The 20,377-nt window shown below is 36.6% G+C and overlaps 4 protein-coding genes across 5 annotated transcripts; all 4 read right to left on the bottom strand.

The window, feature by feature from the left end:
* Window positions 1–3,062: 3,062 nt before the first annotated feature.
* On the bottom strand, window positions 3,063–3,973 carry crygm1 (crystallin, gamma M1). The gene is given in 3 exon segments (NM_001007785.1): window positions 3,063–3,381; window positions 3,508–3,759; window positions 3,936–3,973. Coding segments are annotated over 3 exon segments (537 nt in total). The 5' UTR covers window positions 3,945–3,973; the 3' UTR covers window positions 3,063–3,105.
* A 7,074-nt stretch (window positions 3,974–11,047) lies between these two features.
* si:dkey-57a22.15 lies at window positions 11,048–13,785 on the bottom strand. Of its 2 annotated transcripts, XM_073912300.1 has the most exons (5): window positions 13,594–13,785; window positions 12,113–12,207; window positions 11,920–11,978; window positions 11,556–11,798; window positions 11,048–11,464 (listed from the first exon to the last, which is right to left on the bottom strand). In XM_073912300.1, exons 3-5 carry the CDS (start codon window positions 11,926–11,928, stop codon window positions 11,192–11,194), a joined length of 525 nt encoding a protein of 174 aa, XP_073768401.1. In that variant the 5' UTR covers window positions 11,929–11,978; window positions 12,113–12,207; window positions 13,594–13,785; the 3' UTR covers window positions 11,048–11,191. The 2 variants fall into 2 exon arrangements, with proteins under 2 accessions (XP_073768401.1, NP_001116783.1); NM_001123311.1 differs by lacking the exons at window positions 12,113–12,207; window positions 13,594–13,785 and having other exon boundaries at window positions 11,052–11,464; window positions 11,920–11,943.
* A 323-nt stretch (window positions 13,786–14,108) lies between these two features.
* Window positions 14,109–15,071, bottom strand: crygm6 (crystallin, gamma M6). The gene is given in 3 exon segments (NM_001020794.1): window positions 14,109–14,437; window positions 14,704–14,946; window positions 15,035–15,071. Coding segments are annotated over 3 exon segments (534 nt in total). The 5' UTR covers window positions 15,050–15,071; the 3' UTR covers window positions 14,109–14,161.
* A 3,399-nt stretch (window positions 15,072–18,470) lies between these two features.
* On the bottom strand, window positions 18,471–19,566 carry si:dkey-57a22.14. The gene is made up of 3 exons (XM_073912617.1): window positions 19,530–19,566; window positions 19,181–19,423; window positions 18,471–19,010 (listed from the first exon to the last, which is right to left on the bottom strand). The coding sequence occupies exons 1-3, from the start codon at window positions 19,536–19,538 to the stop codon at window positions 18,735–18,737; spliced, it is 528 nt and encodes a 175-aa protein (XP_073768718.1). The 5' UTR covers window positions 19,539–19,566; the 3' UTR covers window positions 18,471–18,734.
* Between the last annotated feature and the right edge of the window lie 811 nt (window positions 19,567–20,377).

The following is a 20,377-nucleotide window of genomic DNA, read 5'->3' as shown; positions in this document are numbered from 1 at the left end:
ACACAAACTTCTCTGATTTTGATTGTAATGTAATGATGGTCACCTTATGTGTTGCTTGTTTGGAATAATTTATGATTAATTATTGTAAAAAGTGCAATACAAGCAAACTTGAATAGAATTGAACATGCAAACTCCACACAGAAATACCTTCCTGGCCTAGCCTGGACTTAAATCAGCGACCTTCTTGCTACCATATTTTTAATGGTAAAGTTCAAGCACTATTATTAATTAATTATTACTATTACTATTATCGACTAATAGTATTAATTAATATTATTAATATTAATAATCAATATTGAACTGTATAATCAAATATCTTTATTTTCCCTCTGTTTAACAACAGATTCCATTAAACCTAAATATGCAGATTTTATTTTATTATTGTAACATAATTTGAAATTTTTTAAATCTAAGACCTTCATAATCCCCATGCGGCTAAACATATATAAATCTCAGATTCTCTTGTTTTCATCTATGCAAAACTCAGTAAGGGTGTAAACAGTTTACGATATAAAGACGGGCAAAAAGATTCCAATTTTCTATAAGAATATCAAAGTTAAAATTTGGGAACAAGACAAAAGGTAAAATTTATAAAAATCAACTAACTTAACAAACAAAGGTATATATACTGCTAGCAATAAGAAACCATGGAACAGCTGGCTTTCTATTGTGAGGCAGAAACAAAAACATTTTGACAAAAAAAATGGTCGCTTTAAAAATGATATATTCTAAAAAGTCACGAAATTATTGCAGTAGACTTTTCATTTTTCCCATAAACATCTGTGGAAGAGGATATAGAATGGGAAGGTCAGTTTGACTTTTTTGATCTAGGGTGACATGTTGGCTCAGTGGTTAGCACTGTCACCTCACAGCAAGAAGGTCGTTGTTTTAAGTCCCGGCTGGGACAGTTGCCATTTCTGTGTGGAGTTTGCATGTTCTCCCCATGTTCGCATGGGTTTCCTCTGGGTTTCCTCCAGGTTCCTCCCCCTCAGTCCAAAGACATGCAGTATACAGTAGGTGAATTGAACAAACTAAATTGGCCTTAGTGAATAAGTGTGTATGGATGTTTCCCAGTACTAGGTTGCAGCTGGAAGGGCATTTGCGTTGTAAAACATATGCTGTATAAATTGGCAGTTAATTCCACTGTGGCGACCCCAGATGAATAAACAGACTAAGCCAAAGGAAAATGAGTGAATGAATGATAACTCTGTACGGGAAGGTGGTAATACAAATGTTAACTGTCAATAAACACATCCCAGAAACCCCGTTTTGATTTTTTTCTATTTTAAAACTTAAACAAGGGAAGTTTATGACAGACTCATTTTCCACTTGATATTGACAGAGGAAGCAAGTCCTTCATGTACACCCCAGACCCATACAGGTATGTGTAGAATGCATGGTGTAAAGTAAATGCAAATACTCAAATGACTGTAATTAAGTGTTTTGTCCTTAGAAATTATACTTAGTAGCTTTAAAAATGTGTACTTTTACTTGAATACATTTTAGTGCTGTATTGGTACTTTTTGCATGTATTTCTTGTCTAAATTTATTATCTAAGTAGAATAACCAGTAATGTGATTCCCATCCAATCTAATCGCAAAAAGTGTTCAAGAAGCACCAAAATTGTTACATGTAAAATTATTACACAGAACAACTGCGAGTTTAGACTGTGTGTCACTGGTGAGAAGATGATGATGGCTACTGTATGATCACCAAATGGCCTTAAATGATATCTAAATGCACTACAGAATGTAACGTTTTCAAACACATACACAAACTGCATGTTTATTATCAGTAATGCACAAGCTTGGTGTGTGGCGCCACTTGCTAGACACTTGTATCTTGTTAGTCTTGTTAGGGTTTAAAGGTCAAACTAGCAATGTCTAAACTCTGTTCTGAAGCATCAGTGTCCTCCTGAGTTTTGCTCGAACTTGCTTCAACATACCTGCCAGGAAGTTTCTAATATATCTAGTAAGAGCTTGATTAGCTGCTTCAGGTTTTTTTTTAATTATTATTATTTTTTATTAGGGTTGGAGCTAAACTCTTTAGTTTGAACCCCCCTGCCTTATATCGATTTCACTCCCCATGTAAATGCATCAACCTGCTTTCTGTCAGCTTAATACAGTGCTTCTCAATTTCTGTTCTTGGGTCCTCTCACCCTGCACATTTTTTATACCTGATTCAGATCATCAGCTTGTAACGGAAAGATCCGTGAACTGAGTTTTGTGTGTCAAATAAGAGAGATATACAAAATGTGCAAAGCAAGGGGGCCTGAGGACTAGAATTGAGAACCACTGGCTTATACTGTAATAGGTGCTTGAATGAATGTAAAGTGTTATAATTTAAATACTTTTACATTTTAAATTTATTTTTGATTAGTAGAAAATGATTTAACTAACAATTAGAAACACCCTCAAAAAATGGCACTGATGTAAGCTACGTGTTTAATATGGGTATTAAGTGGAATAATTTCTCTTAAGTACCTTTAGAATAGCTGTATTTTACTCATACTTTTGAGTGGTATTTAGAACTAATGTATTTATTCTACTTGCAAGTAGTATTGTTTTTTTAATTGAATAGGATTTTTTTGTTCTTTTCCCGAAAATCTAGGTGCATCATGAAATTAAAGTACCTTAATCTTTTTGGGGTTGATTTAATGGTTACTGTGCCAATACTAATGTAATGCTAGTGAAACAAATACCATAGATGAGCAGGATGTGAGAAAGAACCAAAATAATATCTTGGTATAAATTCTAAAATAATTTTAAATAATTCTAAATTTTATTTTGTTATAAAACTAAAAATAATTTTCTGAAATAGTTTGGCCACTTTGAACCTTCAGCACTGTTATTTATTTATAAGAGAGAGGGTGGGAAAAATTCCTGCACATCTGTTTTTATGTTTTGGGTCTAACATATCTAAATAATGTGCTTATATGTTTAAAAAAGATAATTGAATCTAACAAAAAAATTGAAATGAATAAAAAAATTGCCTGATGATTTTCAAATGATGAACGCCATTTAGTATTTAGAAGTTATCCAATAAACAATGGACACAGCAGCTAGTTCTGGAAACAATGTTTTATTTGCTTTTACATTTAGTGATTTAACACATGTCAGTAATACGTCTCATGCTCATGAATCTCATGTTGCTGAATCCCATATCTCTGAAGCTCCTGTACTCTCCAGGCCTGAAGTAAATCATCCTGCCTCTGTAGTGGGGCTGCTCAAACATGAGCCAGTGGCCGTCCATTACGTGACAGGACTGACAGTCGGACATGCGGTAACGTTCCTGAATGCTCTCACAGTCATCCATCAGCTCGTACATCTGTCCTCCAAAGTTATCCCTCTCATAAATCCTCATTCTGAAAGATCCCCTGTACTGTAAAACACAGAGAATTAAAATAATAATTAATAGTTGTTTAGCAATGTAACCAAGTTATACAATTAAACAAAAAAGTGGAGTTCTTTGCTAATTTTTTACAATAGTATAAGACAAAATGCATACTGAAGGAATCATGCGGCAGGATCTGATAGTGTCGAACATCATGCCCATGCTCATCATACGCTGAATGTCATGGTACTCGCCCCTTCTCAGGAAGAACTGGTTGCCCATGAAGCCATTGCGCTCATAGACAATAAAACAACCACTTTCGACTCTGATGGACCCGACGCGGCCCAGGTATGAGGAAATATCAGAACAGTCGCTCATGCACTCATAGTTGCGACCCTGGAAGTTTCTGTCCTCGTAAAAGATGACCTATTGATGGTGATATAAAAATTTAATTCAATTTAATTTACACTAATTGACAGCGATGTAGTTGTAATATATTAAGCATTAAAAAGGTTAAACAAATAAAAAATGTTTGCAAAAAAACCTTGAAGCTTTCTATCAAATGTTATTTAATTAATCATACTAATTTCAAGCATTGTTACCTTGCCCATGGTGGTAGTCTGCTGTTTTTCCAAGTGCTTCAGCTCAGTGTACCAGCTGTACTTTAATGGCCTTTATAAAGCAGAGGCGCACATTTTGTTGTTATTCAAAAAGCTGATCGAGCAGTATGACTCTGCTGAAGTGGTCCCGTAAACTGAAACAATAGTTTTCATCCATACATCTCTGGCAGCTTTTTGTGCATTGTCTTTTACAGTATAAGCAAATCTTTAGTCACATCCAGAGCGAATGTTCTTTTTATATCGCAAAATGTGTTGCAGATTTTTCTCTAATTAGATCCAAAAAAAATAATAATTCTTTAAAAAATGTGGAAACACATTCAAGTGTTATGAATGCAAAGGTGGTTAACAATCTAATGGTGAAGATTTGGATACATTGCAGTATAGAAGCAAATTTAAGGTGATATTTCAATTCAATTGCCAGATTTAAAACAAATATATATAAATATATATATATATATATCCCTACAGTTGTCAGTTACTGACAATGTCAGATACATAAATGAGACACATTCATACATCTTATTTTTTGAACAATGTTCCAACATTCAGGATGAGCATGTTAATCAAGTAAGCCTACAATTTTCAAAAAAGTATTATTATGATAAACAATGAAACACACATCATCACTTTCATGTAAAAACCTTTATCAATTCATGTTTAAGCATGACCTATCATACCACAGAAAGGCTGTGCATTTTAGGGGTACTGTGCAAAGTACTGTGCATTTGATTTCTTGAAAAAAATGCAGAAACTTTAGTCTTGTTAAAAAATCCAGTCAACAATAATAATTTTATTTCCTGCGTAATCATTTTATTAATTGTTTTATTTTGTAAAGCTTAGTGCTTACTTATATTTGTTCTATTTATTTTAAGAGGCAACAAGTAATAATTTTGCATTGTAACTACTGTCATTCATTTATTCATTTTCTTTTCTGATTAGTCCCTTAATTATCCAGGGTCGCCACAGCAGAATGAACCGCCAACTTATCCAGCACATGTTTTACACAGCGGATGCCCTTCGGCTGCAACCCATCTCTGGGAAACATCCATAACACTCATTCACACTCATACACTACGGACAATTTAGCCCATCCAATTCACCTGTACCGCATATCTTTAGACTGTGGGGTTAACCGGAGCACCCGGAGGAAACCCACACGAACACAGGGAGAACATGCAAGCTCCACACAGAAACACCAACTGACCCAGTCAAGGTTTGAACACTGACTCAAATAAGTGTTACAGTATAATACTTATTTAAAGATTTTTTTCAGCCTTAAAGATTTCTTTAATATAATGTGATCATCATTAATCATTTTCACTTTTATATGCAACTTATTCAACAAAACATAACTGTGTGCTCCTACTCCATTTGGTTAGTAATAATTAGTGCATTGTGTAAGGCGTGTGGGTCCACCTGCAAGAGGAGGTGAAGGAAAATTATATCAAAATCTGACTCCTGGACAAATCTGACTCCCTTTGCGTGCATGCATTACATTTATCATGACAGTTTTATTGATATTTTATCCACAATTTACAGCAAGAACAAACATAGAAACATTGTCTGATTAACAAGCAGCACCTTATTATGTTCAAAAGAATTTAAAACACCATTTTATACACCATTTTAGAAGTCAAACGTACTCTAATACGTAGAGTAATCTACACAACCTTAAGTGCAGTGTGTGGTTGAGAGTGAGGCAGTGTTTTGATGTTGTGGTTGTGTGACTGCTGGTGTTGGTTGTTTGGTTGTTAAAATTTTAACAGTTAAATTAATTCATTTAGATTTAAATAAATTACAATTAAATAAAACATTATTCTAATATTCGGGGTGTTTTGTGCATTTTGGCGGGTTTTGGACAGCTTTTGGGCTGAAAAAAAAATCAGCTATATCTGGCAACACTGATTGGGTGACTTCAAAATTCACTGGGACAAACCTTATGCTACAGACTTCCAGAGTTCTACAGACTTTTCTTATGACAACATTTAACCACAACCTGCAGCTTACCACCACTAGCACATAAATCAGGCAATCAGCTTTTGCTTCAATCACAAACCCATTTCTCACTTCTTGATGTTAATAGTGCAACAGAAACACTCTGTTCTTCTACTTAGATGAGATCTGTCCTGTCTCCACCAGACCAATGTGTCCTACTTCCTCTAACCACTGGCTTTCTGATTTTCTGAGAGAACATCTGACAGCACGCAGGTCAACAGAGAGAGCATGACCTAAATCAAAAGCCCCTGCTGACCTTAGCAGGTACCAAGCACAGCTGTCATGATTTGACTCCCAACTCAATTCGGCCAAAACCCCATGCTAAGCTAACAACATTAACAACACTTTAGATACTTTCAGGAATTATAAAGGAAGTTCAATACTCTGTCCACCCCCACCACCTCTTTATTAGCTGATGATTTGGCTCCTTCTTTACCACAACGGACCGATACATTGACCGCATTACTGCTGCCCCTGGACCAATCCGCCTGTCAATCTTAGGTTCCATCCCTCCCATATAGCATATGTAATGAAGTTTACGGCCCTTTGGCCGCCGGGAAAAAGGAGGCGGAGAACCGACGCAGGTTTAAAATATTTATTAATAATAATGACGGCAGCTCCTCACGGAGATTGCCATTTAAACCAAAACAAACGGACGGCAGCTCCTCGCGGAGACTGCCGTCAAACTGAAAGCAAAAGTAAAACAATATGCCCGGGCCCGGTCCTCTCCCAGCTTCCTCTGCCATCGGTCCTCCCTTTATTGTCCAGAGCTCCTTCCGTGGGATCCGAGGCAGGTGCGCACCGCACGTGTATCCACTTACGCGGTGGCCTCATCCCGTTCCCACGGCTCTCGGCCACGCCCCCTCGCCACATACCCCCATCTCCCATCACAGGCCGGGGGCACCCCGTGGCTGTGCATACTCCGGGGGGGGTCTTGGCGCCACAGCATCCGCGAGACCTATATGAGACGGGCCGAGAGAAAAGGAGATGGAAAAAAAAAGGAGGAAAGACAGAGTAGACCGAGAAAGGGGAGAGAGGAAAAAAAAATAAAAAATTGGGGTTCGGTTCTCCAGACACGCTGCCACTCGGTCCTCCACCAGCTAAGAGATGCGACGACGTGCTGGGAGCCCTGTGGAGGAATCTATCCACCCGTCCGTCTTCTGGCGTCCGGCGGTGGTTCTCCTGGCTGGCTGGTGGCATCTCTGTTCTCCTGCTCCGCTCCCGCTTCGGTGGATGGATGCAGGCTCTGGCATCATGGCGGATCGCGGCGACTCCCCCGGGTTCTGTGGGATGGCTCCCTTCAGCTCTTTCCCTTCCGGTGGTGAGCCCCGCGTCCCCTGCTCCTCCCCATGCTGGGAGACGGCAGCAGGCAGATCCTTTCCTTGCCAGCCTCAGGCCGCCCCGGCACTCTGGGCAGACGAACGGGTTTCTCCCCCACTCGGGTTAACTCCCGAACAATCGCCCCCTCTCTCAGCGGCGAGGGCATCTGGACAACGCGTCCCTCCTTCTCCCGGGTTTCGGCACCACTGTAATGAAGTTTACGGCCCTTTGGCCGCCGGGAAAAAGGAGGCGGAGAACCGACGCAGGTTTAAAATATTTATTAATAATAATGACGGCAGCTCCTCACGGAGACTGCCATTTAAACCAATACAAACGGACGGCAGCTCCTCGCGGAGACTGCCGTCAAACTGAAAGCAAAAGTAAAACAATATGCCCGGGCCCGGTCCTCTCCCGGCTTCCTCTGCCATCGGTCCTCCCTTTATTGTCCAGAGCTCCTTCCGTGGGATCCGAGGCAGGTGCGCACCGCACGTGTATCCACTTACGCGGTGGCCTCACCCCGTTCCCACGGCTCTCGGCCACGCCCCCTCGCCACAGCATACAAATGTGGACCACTTTAGGCAGTTATGCGGCACTGGTGGTCTTCCTTCGGCCCAGATGTATGCATGTGAGCCTGAAGTGGCCCACCTGTACAATGGGAAAGGGAGGACAAAGATTCAAATTCATATATGGGCCATTTAAGGCAAAGATTTGCCACTTATGGCAAAATGTAATCTGAATGTGAGCCTAATGTGTCCCATGTGAAAAATGATAAATTTGGCCCAAATGATGGAGGACAAATGTGAGTTAGCAAAAATGTGGCCTAGTCATTTAGGGGTTATCTAAGTCTAAACCAAAAGTGGCTCACACATGTAAGTGCAAATGTGGTAGAGTTATTTTAAGACATATGTTTTGGCAAATATTTGGCATAGTAACCTCTGGCTATTGTGGCTGTAAGCCTAATGTGGCCCAAACATTTTCAAATGTGGCCCAGTTATTTTAAAACATATGTGGGCCACTTTTGGCAAATATTCGCACAGTAAACTCTGGCTAATGCAACTGTTAGCTTATAGTGGCCCAGAGAAGATATGGAAAATGTGGCCCATTATCTTAAAACACATGTGGGCCACTTTTGGTGAACATTCGGCACAGTAAGCTATGGCAAATGTGGATTTGAGCCTATAGTGGCCCAGAGAAGATATGGCCAATGTGGCCCAGTTATCCTAAACAAATGTGCACCACATAGACTAATGTCACCATCATGGAGAAAAGTGTTTGCTTTAGTTGGGCTCTTAGCCCTGAACCTGAAAGTGTAGGTGAGATCTTAGCCAGAAAAAGCTAATTGTTGCCTAGAATAGGGTCAGTTCTGGTTCATTTGGTTAAATTCTGGCTAATACGTGGTATTGCTTGGGCTTATTTGTGGCCCAGATCTGACAAACATCAGCGGACCGCTCTAGAGTCATCATTCCATTCAGTATCGGGTCCAGATGTAAGTGTGGCAGGATCTGGGCCAAAAAAAAAGCAAACTGTCGCCCAGAATAGGGGCAGTTCTCGTTCATTTGGTTGAATTCTAGCTGATATGGGATATTGCTATGGCTTAATTGTGGCCCAGAGCTGGCAAACAGGAGTAGACCGCCCAAGTACCATCATTTCATGCAGTATGTGGGCCAGATTTAAGTTGCTGGTGTGGACCGGATTTGAGCCACATGAATTTTGCTAGCTCGGTTCCCTCACTCATGAACAAAACCCTAAGATACTTAAACTCCTCCACCTGGGGTAAAAACTTTCTTTCAACCTGGAGATGGCAAACCACCTTTATTTGCACCATGGCCTCAGACTTGGAGGTGCTGATTCTCATCCCAGCCATGTTACACTCGGCTAAAAAAATTGCAGAGTGCATGCTGAATGTCCATGTTCAACGAAGTCAACAGAGCAACATTGTCTGCGAATTGATGAAATCCTGTGGTCCCCGAAGCAGATCCCCGCCGGCCCAAGGTTGCTCTTTGAAATTCTCTCCATAAAAATCCTGATTGGTTGAAAACTACAGACTAGTCCCTCTCCTTCCTTTCATTGGCAAAAAAGGAAAGAGTTGTTTTTGACCAAATTTCCTTTATCTTACAATAACTGACTGGATGTAGAGACTGCACTACTTTCAGCCACTGAAGCTCTGTGGATTGCCAAAATTTCAAATTGTAAATTATCCATTCTGCATTTACTGGACCTGTCTGCTGCATTTAATACAGTGAGTCACCAGATTGTACTGTCCACCCTCCCCTCAATGGGCATCAATGGAACCCCGCTCTGCTGATTGGAGTTTTACATCACCGGCAGATCATTCCCAGTTTCCTGCAGTGAAGAGGTATCCAAAGCTTATCAACTGGCCACTGGAGTACCACAGGGATCTATTCTTGGTCCCCTACTATTTTCTATTTACACCACATCACTGGGAAATCACTGGGATTTGTTTTTCAGTGTTTGGACTTTCACCTGTAAAAAGTAAACCACACTGAGCTGAACTAAATTGAACTTCAACTCTGAAAACTGGACACACATTTTTAATTTACTGGAACTTATATGTTAAGCTGCTTTGACACAATCTACATTGTAAACGCGATACTTGAATAAACATGAGTTTATTATAACGGTCAGTTGTAATACCCATATCTTCTATAATAATAAATAATATATACATTTTTTTTTTGTTTGAGAACTTATTAAAAGTAAAACTTGTTTTATATATAGTGTTTCATTTGAAGACTCATGCCAAGGCCTAGTGGCAGTTATTATTGTCCAAAAACAGTGTTTTGTTAAGTTTTTTCATTCAGTGTTTGATTTCAAGGCTTGTCCTTTGGGTTGACTATGATCGCAGTTTTCAATATAATTTCTCTCAAACCCTTTCGATTCGCTGTATATTTGTTGTGTTTAATTAAGTTTGTTTATATATTTGACTTACAAAAATATTCAACCACTATGGAAAGACTTTTTTTACTACTTCAATTAAATTGTTTGCATTTCCTGCTTGCCTACTAGACTATCAAAGTTGCACTTATTTGTGCATTATTTGTGTGATATATTTGTTTCTTTTAATTGTTTTTTGCCAAACAGTATGTTTTTTGTTAGCATGTTCATAAGTTGTCATTTCTGTAAATGCTAACCTTTTATTTTATTAACAAATATTAAAATTCAGCAAAGTTTAATGCCTGATTTTTTCCCTATACATTCCTTATCATATAACTTGTCGGTGCCATTTTAAGTGTGCACAAGTTCTTAATGTTGATTTTTAACACTTATTATATAATTATTTCTGTACAACACAAAACAATTTTACAAATTACATTCTTTCTCAGCTCTTAAACTCAAATTCTTTTCCATGTAATTGCTCAATATTTGATAATGAATTGATTTAATAAATGGGCTATTAGATGACTAACAGCTTCAATGAATGACTAGCCTACTGGTTGACTAAAAAAAATTTATCTGGGTCTAAGCAGTATCATGATTGCATGTTGTCCTCTAATTTTGGATTTCTACTGATTTGATTCGATAATTTCTTACTCAACTAACTATTGATATCAGTACTTTTACATGAACAAAAAATTCTAGAAGTACTTCATATAAGTTTTGGGATACTCTTTTAGTTTAAATGTAGTTTTTTTATAGTAAGGCAGGTTTAGATGTCAGAATTGTGGAAACAAATGCTCTGCATGCTAGAGTATAACATACATTTCATAAGTATAATTAGAGGTTGATCTAGTGCTGTGAATTCAGTCAAATCAGAGTGCTTTATTATTACAAATATCATTTTATTCGTCTGTTTTTTTATATATATATCCAGGCACAATAAGTGAAAAATCAAGCTGTTTATAAACAGTTATGCTTATAAACAGGAAATAAACAGTTCATAAAAATAAGTGCAAGAAGAATGGCTAGAAATCTGTGACTCGTCTGAAAGAGCCCACAGTTGCACACGTGGCACACCAGTCCCTGTATCTCCTGTATTCCCCAGATTTCAGGAAGTACTGCCTCCCTTTGTAGTTGGGATATTCATAAAAGATCCAGTAGCCGTTCATCACGTTACAGGAGTACACATGTCGATGGTGGAAACGATCAGACACACAGGGGCAGTCGTCCATGAACTCCATCATATGGCCTCCATAGTCAGCCTTTTCATAGATCCTCAGTCTATATGGACCCCTGTACTGTTGACATCAAGACGCAAAAAAATAAGAATTCAGTACACTGCCATTAAAGAATAAATGTATGTAGCAGCATATACAATAAAATGCTCACCATTGGAATTGTTCGGCAGGATCGAATAGAGCTACTGAAACCCATCCATCTCTGGTAGTCAGAATAATCTCCTCGCTTCATAAAATACTGGTGGCCCATATAATTTGGACGTTCATAGATCATGAAACAGCCACTCTCTACTCTGATGGAGTTGCAGCGACTGAAGTAAATGTGTAGGTCTGTGCAGTCATTGCTGCACTCATAACTACGACCTTGGAAATTTTTGTCCTCGTAAAAAACAATCTGAAAAAGTGAACAGAATCATCACTTTATTTCAGGACAGTGATTAGGAGAGTAAGGTAAACACACATAGGGGAGGTGCAATTCAAAGTAAATGTTGTGAAAGTGGTGCCAAAAATCCTACCTTGCCCATGGTCTCCGTTGGAGAGATTCCATATGCTTCCCAAGCTTTTTATACTTCCTCTTGACAAACAAAGTATTGTCATTCAAATGAACACAAGTATATGTCAGGGTACTGGCACATGTTTACCTTTTTGTTAGAGCACAATATTGTGTTGAAAAATATGGATTTTACTTGAAAAAGGATATATAATTACATGTTTGGAGTTTTTTCTTGCATGGTCCAGGGAAAGGACTGGTACGGCAGCCACACATTCACTCCACAATGCACACAGAACAATACAGAACATCCCTTTTGCATTAAAGAAGTTGTTCAACAGAGGGAGCAGTTACTGAAATACCATTCTCAATAGGATTTTCAACTGCAGGTACATACTGAACTGAACTAAATTACAACAACAAAAAACATACAGCACTGTGAATAATTACCATAGCTGTGTTTTGGTTGTAATAAATGCAATTGTTATGTGTAAGTATTGCCCCTGATACTCAAATGCAAAACTACAAGCACTGTTAAAGCTCTGGTTTAGTTACACTCCTAGTTGGACTCGTGCAATATTATCAACAAGCTAAAGGCCAGTAAACAGCCTAAATAATTATATTTTTATTTAAATTGTGCCTTGGAAATACAAAAAGGTTTTGCTTTGTGGTTATTTTTTTGTGATTTGTGAAAGATGTTTTCACTTTCTTATTGATTCTGTGGATGAAGCATCATTAAAATTGTACATTTAAAGCAAACTATTTATTATATCAAAGTCTTGTACATGTGAATGTAAACAACCCAATTATTTAAAACGACAGAAGTACTATGGTAAAACTGAACATTCCAGTAAACTTTCACTTAGTTTAACCACTTTTTGATGTTAAAGGGCCTTGAAGCCTTATTTTTGCGACATCATAAACAACAGTTTATTTATATGTCCTCAAAATAATATCATCAGTTACACAACATGACAAATGATTGACAAACCTAGCTATACATCATATAAACATGTATATAAATTAAATATACTGGAAACCACTGTAAAATTATCAAACAATTAATTTCTCTGATCCTACAGTTTATTTGTGTGAGTAAAACATAATTTCTGTTTTGTTCTTCAAAGAACCGGTGACGATCCTAATATTAAAATCAAAATACTTTCATTTATAGCAGAACATTACAGTTGGTTAAAATAGTTAATAAAATAAAAAAGATAACACAATTCCAATGTTTTAAGATGTTTTTTAGTTATAGTTTTTAGGAATATTAACAGTCCTTTACGGAATAAAACAAATATTAACATATTACTCAAACCCTTACTTGATAAATATACTAATGTCAAATGTTCAGGTTGCCTCTAATTTTATTTTATAGCTGAATATACAAACAATGTAGCTAAAGTACACTGTAGAAATTATTTGTAAGTTATGCAAGCTGCTTTATGTCTGTTTAACATAATATAAGTTCAATGGACTCATTAAGGTTCATTTGGTTTAGCTTTAAAATGTTAGGCAACCAGGATTTTTTTTTACAGTCTAGTAGACAGGTTCATCATATTTAAACAATAAAAATAATTATTTTAAGTCACATTTTTGTTTACATTTATGCCATCTGGATTATATTTCAAAAGAACAAATAAAACAAATGTTCAGAAATGTACATTTACCCACTAGTTTAAATTACAAAATCACTTACTTTCACTCTAAATCCAGAATGATTTAATTCTGATTGTCTTCTTTGATTTTGATTGTGTTCTTATTCATCTTCACACTTTAAAGCAGCAAATCATCAGGATGGCTTATAATTAAAAAACAATTGTATGAATTTGGTAATTCATAGGCACTGTGTACCAACAATGCCATGAATGTGGATTAAAAAAATGTCCTCAAATTTCTCTGTGGTCAAAGTCCCTTTAAATAGTAAGGTTGCTTTTGTATTTGAGAACCATGCCATTGATAGACTTAACTACAATGAGGACAGTAAATCCAGATTGAGCACCACATTGTTCAGCCAATTGAATTGTGTGAGTTTTGCTTTAACAAATTCTTCAGTCAATGTTTTCCCATTTGGGTAAGCATATGGGGCAAAGGTCATTAATTGGTCCTTAAGTGTATAAATTACCTTTATGATTAGTTATAAATTGGATCATTTGAATTTCTTTTTCTATATTTCACATGAAAACTCATAAAAAGTAACCAGACACGCAAATGTTTCAGTCAAGAGAATTTATTCAGTGCTTATGTTGTTGCACAGTTGATGTCATCTAGTTAAAAGAGGTTATTCTCCTGAGAGATCCAATTCTTGGGGCCATTCCGCCCCAGTCGCTGTACTTTCTGTATTCACCTGGTCCAAGGTAATACATTCGTCCCCTGTAGTTGGGCTGCTCATATAGGAGCCAGTGGCCGTCCATCACTTGACAGGAATGGATGTCAGATGTATGGAAGCGATCCATGATGTTAGGGCAGTCTTCGGTGACTTCTATCATCTGACCTCCCATGTCAGCCTGGTCATATAGCCTCATTTTGTAGTTACCATTATACTGCGAAAAAACATGCAATGCATCTATCATTGGCAAGTGGCAAGATATCAATATATTTTAATATGATATTTACTTTAATTCATGAACTAGTGTGTGGTTATGTTTGGTGATTACATTCTAAAAAAAGGATGAGTTGTCAAATATGATTTTTTTTTTTACTTAAATTTAAATGACAACTAATGGTTGGGTTTGTCTATATTTGACCCAACCATGGGTTACAGCAACCCAGCATTTATTCGAGTGAAATATTTCCATGAACCTCTTACCATGGGGATCAAACGGCATGATCTGATGCTGTTGCTAAACCCAATCATACGCTGGCAGTCCGAATAGTCACCCCTCCGCAGGAAGAACTGCTGTCCCATATAATTTGGGTGCTCATACACCATGAAGCACCCACTTTCTACCCTGATGGAGTTGCATTGGGTAAAGTAGGGGTGCAGGTCTGCAGAATCACTGCTGCACTCATGATGGCGCCCCTGAAAGTTCCTGTCCTCAAAGAAGATGATCTGTGTAAAAATAAAAGGTACAGTAAATCTACTATGCATTATTTGAACTCAAATCATTAGGCTGTGATAGGCAGAGATGCCATCTTACCTTTCCGATAGCCATGTTGGCAACTGGCAGGGCTACTGCTCAACGCTGGCATCCAGTTTATCACTGTCTTTTATAAAACCTAAAAGCAGCTCTGTGATTGCACAGCATAAAGTATTGTCATTCAAATAAATCTAGCCCAGGGAGTAGAAATAGGGTTTAGAAAAGGGGGGTGGGATGGGGCAATGAAACAGTCTGACTATGTTTGACTCGCCCCTGCTGCAGTTTTTCCATATTCATCACAATGCACAGGATGGTTTCAATCTGGCTGCAATCAGCACAATGAATCTATGCAAAAGCAACAGATCTTATACTGAATACAGCAGTGAATGGTCTGAATAAGAGCTGTGACATTAGTCTATGATATCTGTCATTGCGGCCAAACTAAAATTAGAAGTAAACATAAAAGTGAAAAATGTGTTCATTTTCAAGTTTCAAGAACATTTCTATCTTTATTTTAACATAATAAGTCTTTAACTTACACTTTACCCTGAACACTACACTGTAAACCCTAAAAAGGTAAGGTAACTCAAATCGTTTGAGGAAACCGAATGCAAAAAAAATTTAGGTTCAAAAACTAATCCTAATGAGTGCTCTGAACTTAATCCAGTTGAGTAAACAAAGCAATTTGAGTTCAGTAAAACCCAATAAATAAATAGAACTCAAACAATCTCATTACAGTTAAACCCAATAAGTTAAGGCAACTCAAACCCTTTGAGGAAGCCGATTGCAACAAACCATTTGAGTTAAAAAAAAAAAAAAAAGATCTATTAGTACTGTGAACTTACTTCATTTAAGTTGAAGCAACAAATTATTTAATTACTTATTACCTTCAACACTGAGTTCAAAACACTTTTCAAATGAGTAGAATTAACTTTCAGTACATTTTAAGTTAACTACACTCATTTCATTTGATAAAGTTGACTGTTGGGTTTTACATTGTCTAGTATCTTGCAAAATAACATATTATGCACTGTTACCATGGCAGAGACAAAATAAATGAATTATTAGAAAAAAAAAAAAATATATATATATATATATAAGTTTAAAAGTTTAAGTTTAAAATGTGTTGGAAAAATATCTCTTTTAAACACTTTTACAAATTTGATGCAAATATATATATTTTATTTAACAAGAGTGTTAATTCATTTTGACAACTGTACCCTATACATATCTTCACATGCTCTCTAGAAAGTACGAAATTACTATAAAGGTGGTCCACTTGTTCAATAAAATGAATAAGTCTAGGGACATTCCTAGCAAAAAAACAAACATTTCTTTTTTTGACCCACAAATTCAGACGTCCAGAGCACTTGAAATGTAAGTAAAAAAGTTAAAAAGTATTTTTTAATGGCTATTGTTATTTATTTATATAGTTGGCTGTTGGCTGTTTTTTTATTTTTTTTTATAATAGCCATGTTAATAAAGACTTTTTAACTTACTTTTAGGTGCCTTGGATTGTGTTGTTTGTGTTTATGAATCTATTATCCAAAAAACACCAACACAATATACCGCTGAAGCACTCTTTGATTGATTTTGGATTTATTATGAACTGTGTCACTTAAAAGCAACTTGCCATTTACTTAATTTATAATATAATTATTTTTCTAGAATCTAAAACCTTTCTTGCTGTGTAATCTGTATATTTTTACATTTACCATTGTTACAGATTTATGTTAAATCAAATGCACCATTTTAGGTAATGAACTGTTCAACTTCTGTGAATGTGACCATCTTCTCATAAAAACTGATATTTCAATTGCATCCACTCCTATAATTAAAAAGCTACTATAGTAATTTAAAGTAATACTATAGAGTTTTCGATCCATACTTTTAAAAAGTGCTTAAATTATATGGATTAATTTAGTTACTTTGGTAACACAACAACTATAAACAACCCAATATTTAAAAAAGACTTCAATTACTTTAGTATTTTTATCTGGTCATTCATCCGCAATAAAGTGATCTCCTGCAGTGGTGATTTTTGCAGGCAACAAAACAGCGACATTCAGGAAGTGTCTGATTTGAAGGCTGTGTCCAAAATCGCAAACTACTCTGCAGGTACTACTGTATGTTCTATACAGTATGAATGTGAGCAGTATGAATTGAACTCAGACGTACTACATCTGCCATTTTGTCATCATTATGTGACCCACCCGTAATGTGTAGTTTCACTCCAATTCATGAATTCTTTCGCGAAGCAATATTGGATGCACACTTCAGAATCTCAACAGAAGTAGTAGGTCATCCCGGTACAGTACATACTGTTTTAAAAATTCTATTGATGCGTGCCAATTTGCATACTATCCGTCCTAAATAGTATTTGAAAATAGAATTTGTATGTCCTAATCCGTAGTATTTTGAAAAGAGTATGTCAAAGTTTCCTGGGTGGTTTACTATATCCAGTAAAAATTCAAAGTGTAAAACTCTCCAAACTCTAACCGCTGATATTGCAGACAATACATTGCACGTTGGACGTTAATTTGTTTAGAACTACAAATGCGGGTGAAAAGTGTGAATAAACTACAAATATGGTGGACGCACAAGACCAGTTGTCAAGTGGAGAGGCTTCAGCAAAGATGTTTGTGTGACTGTTAATTAATATCTAGCCCACTGGAACATGGTTCATCGTGTTTTCCGTGTTAGATTTCATCTGCAACAACAATGTGAGCATCTATAAATACATGTTTGGACATTAACGTCTGAAAGCATAATTACCCAAACACCTGAGATTTCTCTGCATGAAAGACTCACGAATGACTATGATTATCCTGCTGCTGCATCTCCAATAAGGTAGAAAATCGATGACATAAATGTGGATAATGTGTGGATGATTGACAGGGCTCGTAGCTAAGCAACATAATGATCTGTTAATGAGGAAGTAGTAGGCTACTTTTCCCAAAGCTCAATCATTTTCTGCTACACAATCAAAAGTATATACTTTTTCTTTACAAAAAAAGTACATACTTTTAGGGCGTAGTATAAGTATGCGAATTGGGTCGCAGCATATGAATTTGGACATACTTGGATGGCATACTGTTTTTAGCGTACTATATAGTATGGAAGTATGTGTTTTCGGACACAGTCTAAGAGTCTTTTTTAAGTCCTTCCCTTACTGCAGCCACCTACACTCATCTACATTTCAGGCGAGAGGAGGCACATCTCAAACAAGCTTATTCACACAGCATGACTTTGAATCATTGACAAGTCCAGATATTTAATGTGTACAATATTTCACAGTCATCAGCCACCCATCGGTGATTCTCTCTGATCATGTTTTTGAAAATTCACACTGTGTGATTGTCGTTTATGTGAACATCGCATAAGCAAAATATACTGAAAGAATTAATACACATTTTTTTATCAAAAATCTTTTTGGGCATTTAATTCATACTGTAAGAGCATATTCCAGCATCCATAATAAGCATATGTACCAATAAACACTACAACATATAGTCTTGTTGACATGGTAAACAAACAGTGTCATCACTAAAAATCTTCTTTAATATTCTAATGAAAAAAATGTTATGTACATAAATGTTTTCAGAGTGAGAAAATTATCACCTTATTTAATTATCCTTTTACTGACAAGCAAAATATGCAAGAACTAAGTTACATTTTATAATTCATATTCATTTTATCATATAAGATAAATACACATAATAAACATAAAATAAGCAATGAATTAAAATATGATTGTTGATTAGTAATTCATTATTCGTTTGATGGAACCCACACGGGCATTTATGCCACCCCATTCAGTAAATCTGGTGTAATCTCCAGGCCGTATGAGGTACATCCTGCCTTTATAGTTGGATTGCTCAAAGAAGAGCCAGCTTCCCCCAGACACCTTGCAGGAGTACACATGGTTTATTTGGAACATATCCATCACATTGGGACAGTCGTCCGCAAGAGCCATCATTTGACCACCATACTCCATTCTCTCAAAGAGCTTGACCTCATGGGACGATCCCTCTATCTGACAGACAGAAGAACAAAAGGTTTGCATAAATCATTGTGTCAACAACCGTTTACCCACTTTTAGATCAAACTTCATGAAATAGATAAAGAATAGTATATTGGAATTTATTTTAATGTAGACTAATCAAGCATGTAGTATAGTATGGTACCGTTGTATAGTATAATTACCATAGGAATAACATGGCAGGAGCAGACGGAGTCATTTTTACCCAACCAGCTTTCAAACTCTGGGTAGTCTCCTTTACGGACGAGGAACTGATGGCCTTTGTAATGGGGTTGTTCATAGATCATGAAGCATCCACTCTCCACCTTGATAGAATTACAGCGGTGAAGATAGCAAAGCATATCTGCACAGTCATCAATGCATTCATACTGATGACCCCCAAAATGTTTGTCTTCGTAGAAAATGATCTGGTAAAAAAAGAAGCACAATTTACAGTAAAACTGTAAACATCTTTTAATGTTACAGCTTAATATTTTTACAAGCTTCTTCCCTTTCCTCACAGTATTGCTTTACCTTCCCCATTTTGACAGGAGTTGTTCCAATGCGAGTGTGCTGCTCTTTACTTCGAGGACTCTCTTTAGTGCATATATAGTTGACATGAAGTGTCGACTCTGTGTGTGTCATTCATATTATAATTATAAAAAAATGCTTTTTTAGCATTTAGTTTTGTTATAGTGCGTCTTTTGTTTGTAAATACTGTCATTTTGGACAACATAGTCATAGATAAATACAAGTTTTGTAAGTTGAAATTGACACAAAATAATATCTAGAACCAATATTTATATTTACAATATGGTTTTGTGATATTTGGATCTTATAAAAATGATTAATGTAATTTAATAATTTAATTAATTAAAACTTATTATTAAATTTAACAGAGTTTAACTCTTATTTTATGTCACTGTTTCTGATATTTACACGCCTTATGTTAAAGGTTTATTTTAAATGCAAGTTATTTATTACAAAATGTTGTTGCGGGCTGGAGGGAGTTAGTAAGGCAAAATTGGTCCACACTTTATTTTAAGGTACAATTCCCACTATTAATAATCATTGACTTTGAACTTTACCTCAATAAACTCCAAACTATTGGTAAGTTTAGGTATTAGGTAGTATTAGCAATGTAGAAGACACAGAACATGTACATTTTAAGTACTAATAAATAGCCAGTTTCAAAAGGGATTTCGAAAGGGATAGTAAATGTAAATGTAAATTCCATCATAATTTACTCACCCTGAAGACCAGTTTAGTTCAGTTCAGTTCAGTTTGGTTTAATTTTCACAGTTGTAATTCCAAACACTGAAGAGCTAATCTATTGATATGCCCCTCCACAAGTCCCAAACCAAGTGAGCTAGTGGCAACCA

Source organism: Danio rerio, chromosome 9 (assembly GCF_049306965.1).
Source record: "Danio rerio strain Tuebingen ecotype United States chromosome 9, GRCz12tu, whole genome shotgun sequence".
Taxonomy (NCBI): Eukaryota; Metazoa; Chordata; class Actinopteri; order Cypriniformes; family Danionidae; genus Danio; species Danio rerio.
Note: the sequence above shows the minus strand (reverse complement) of the source record. Positions and strands in the feature narration are given on the sequence as shown.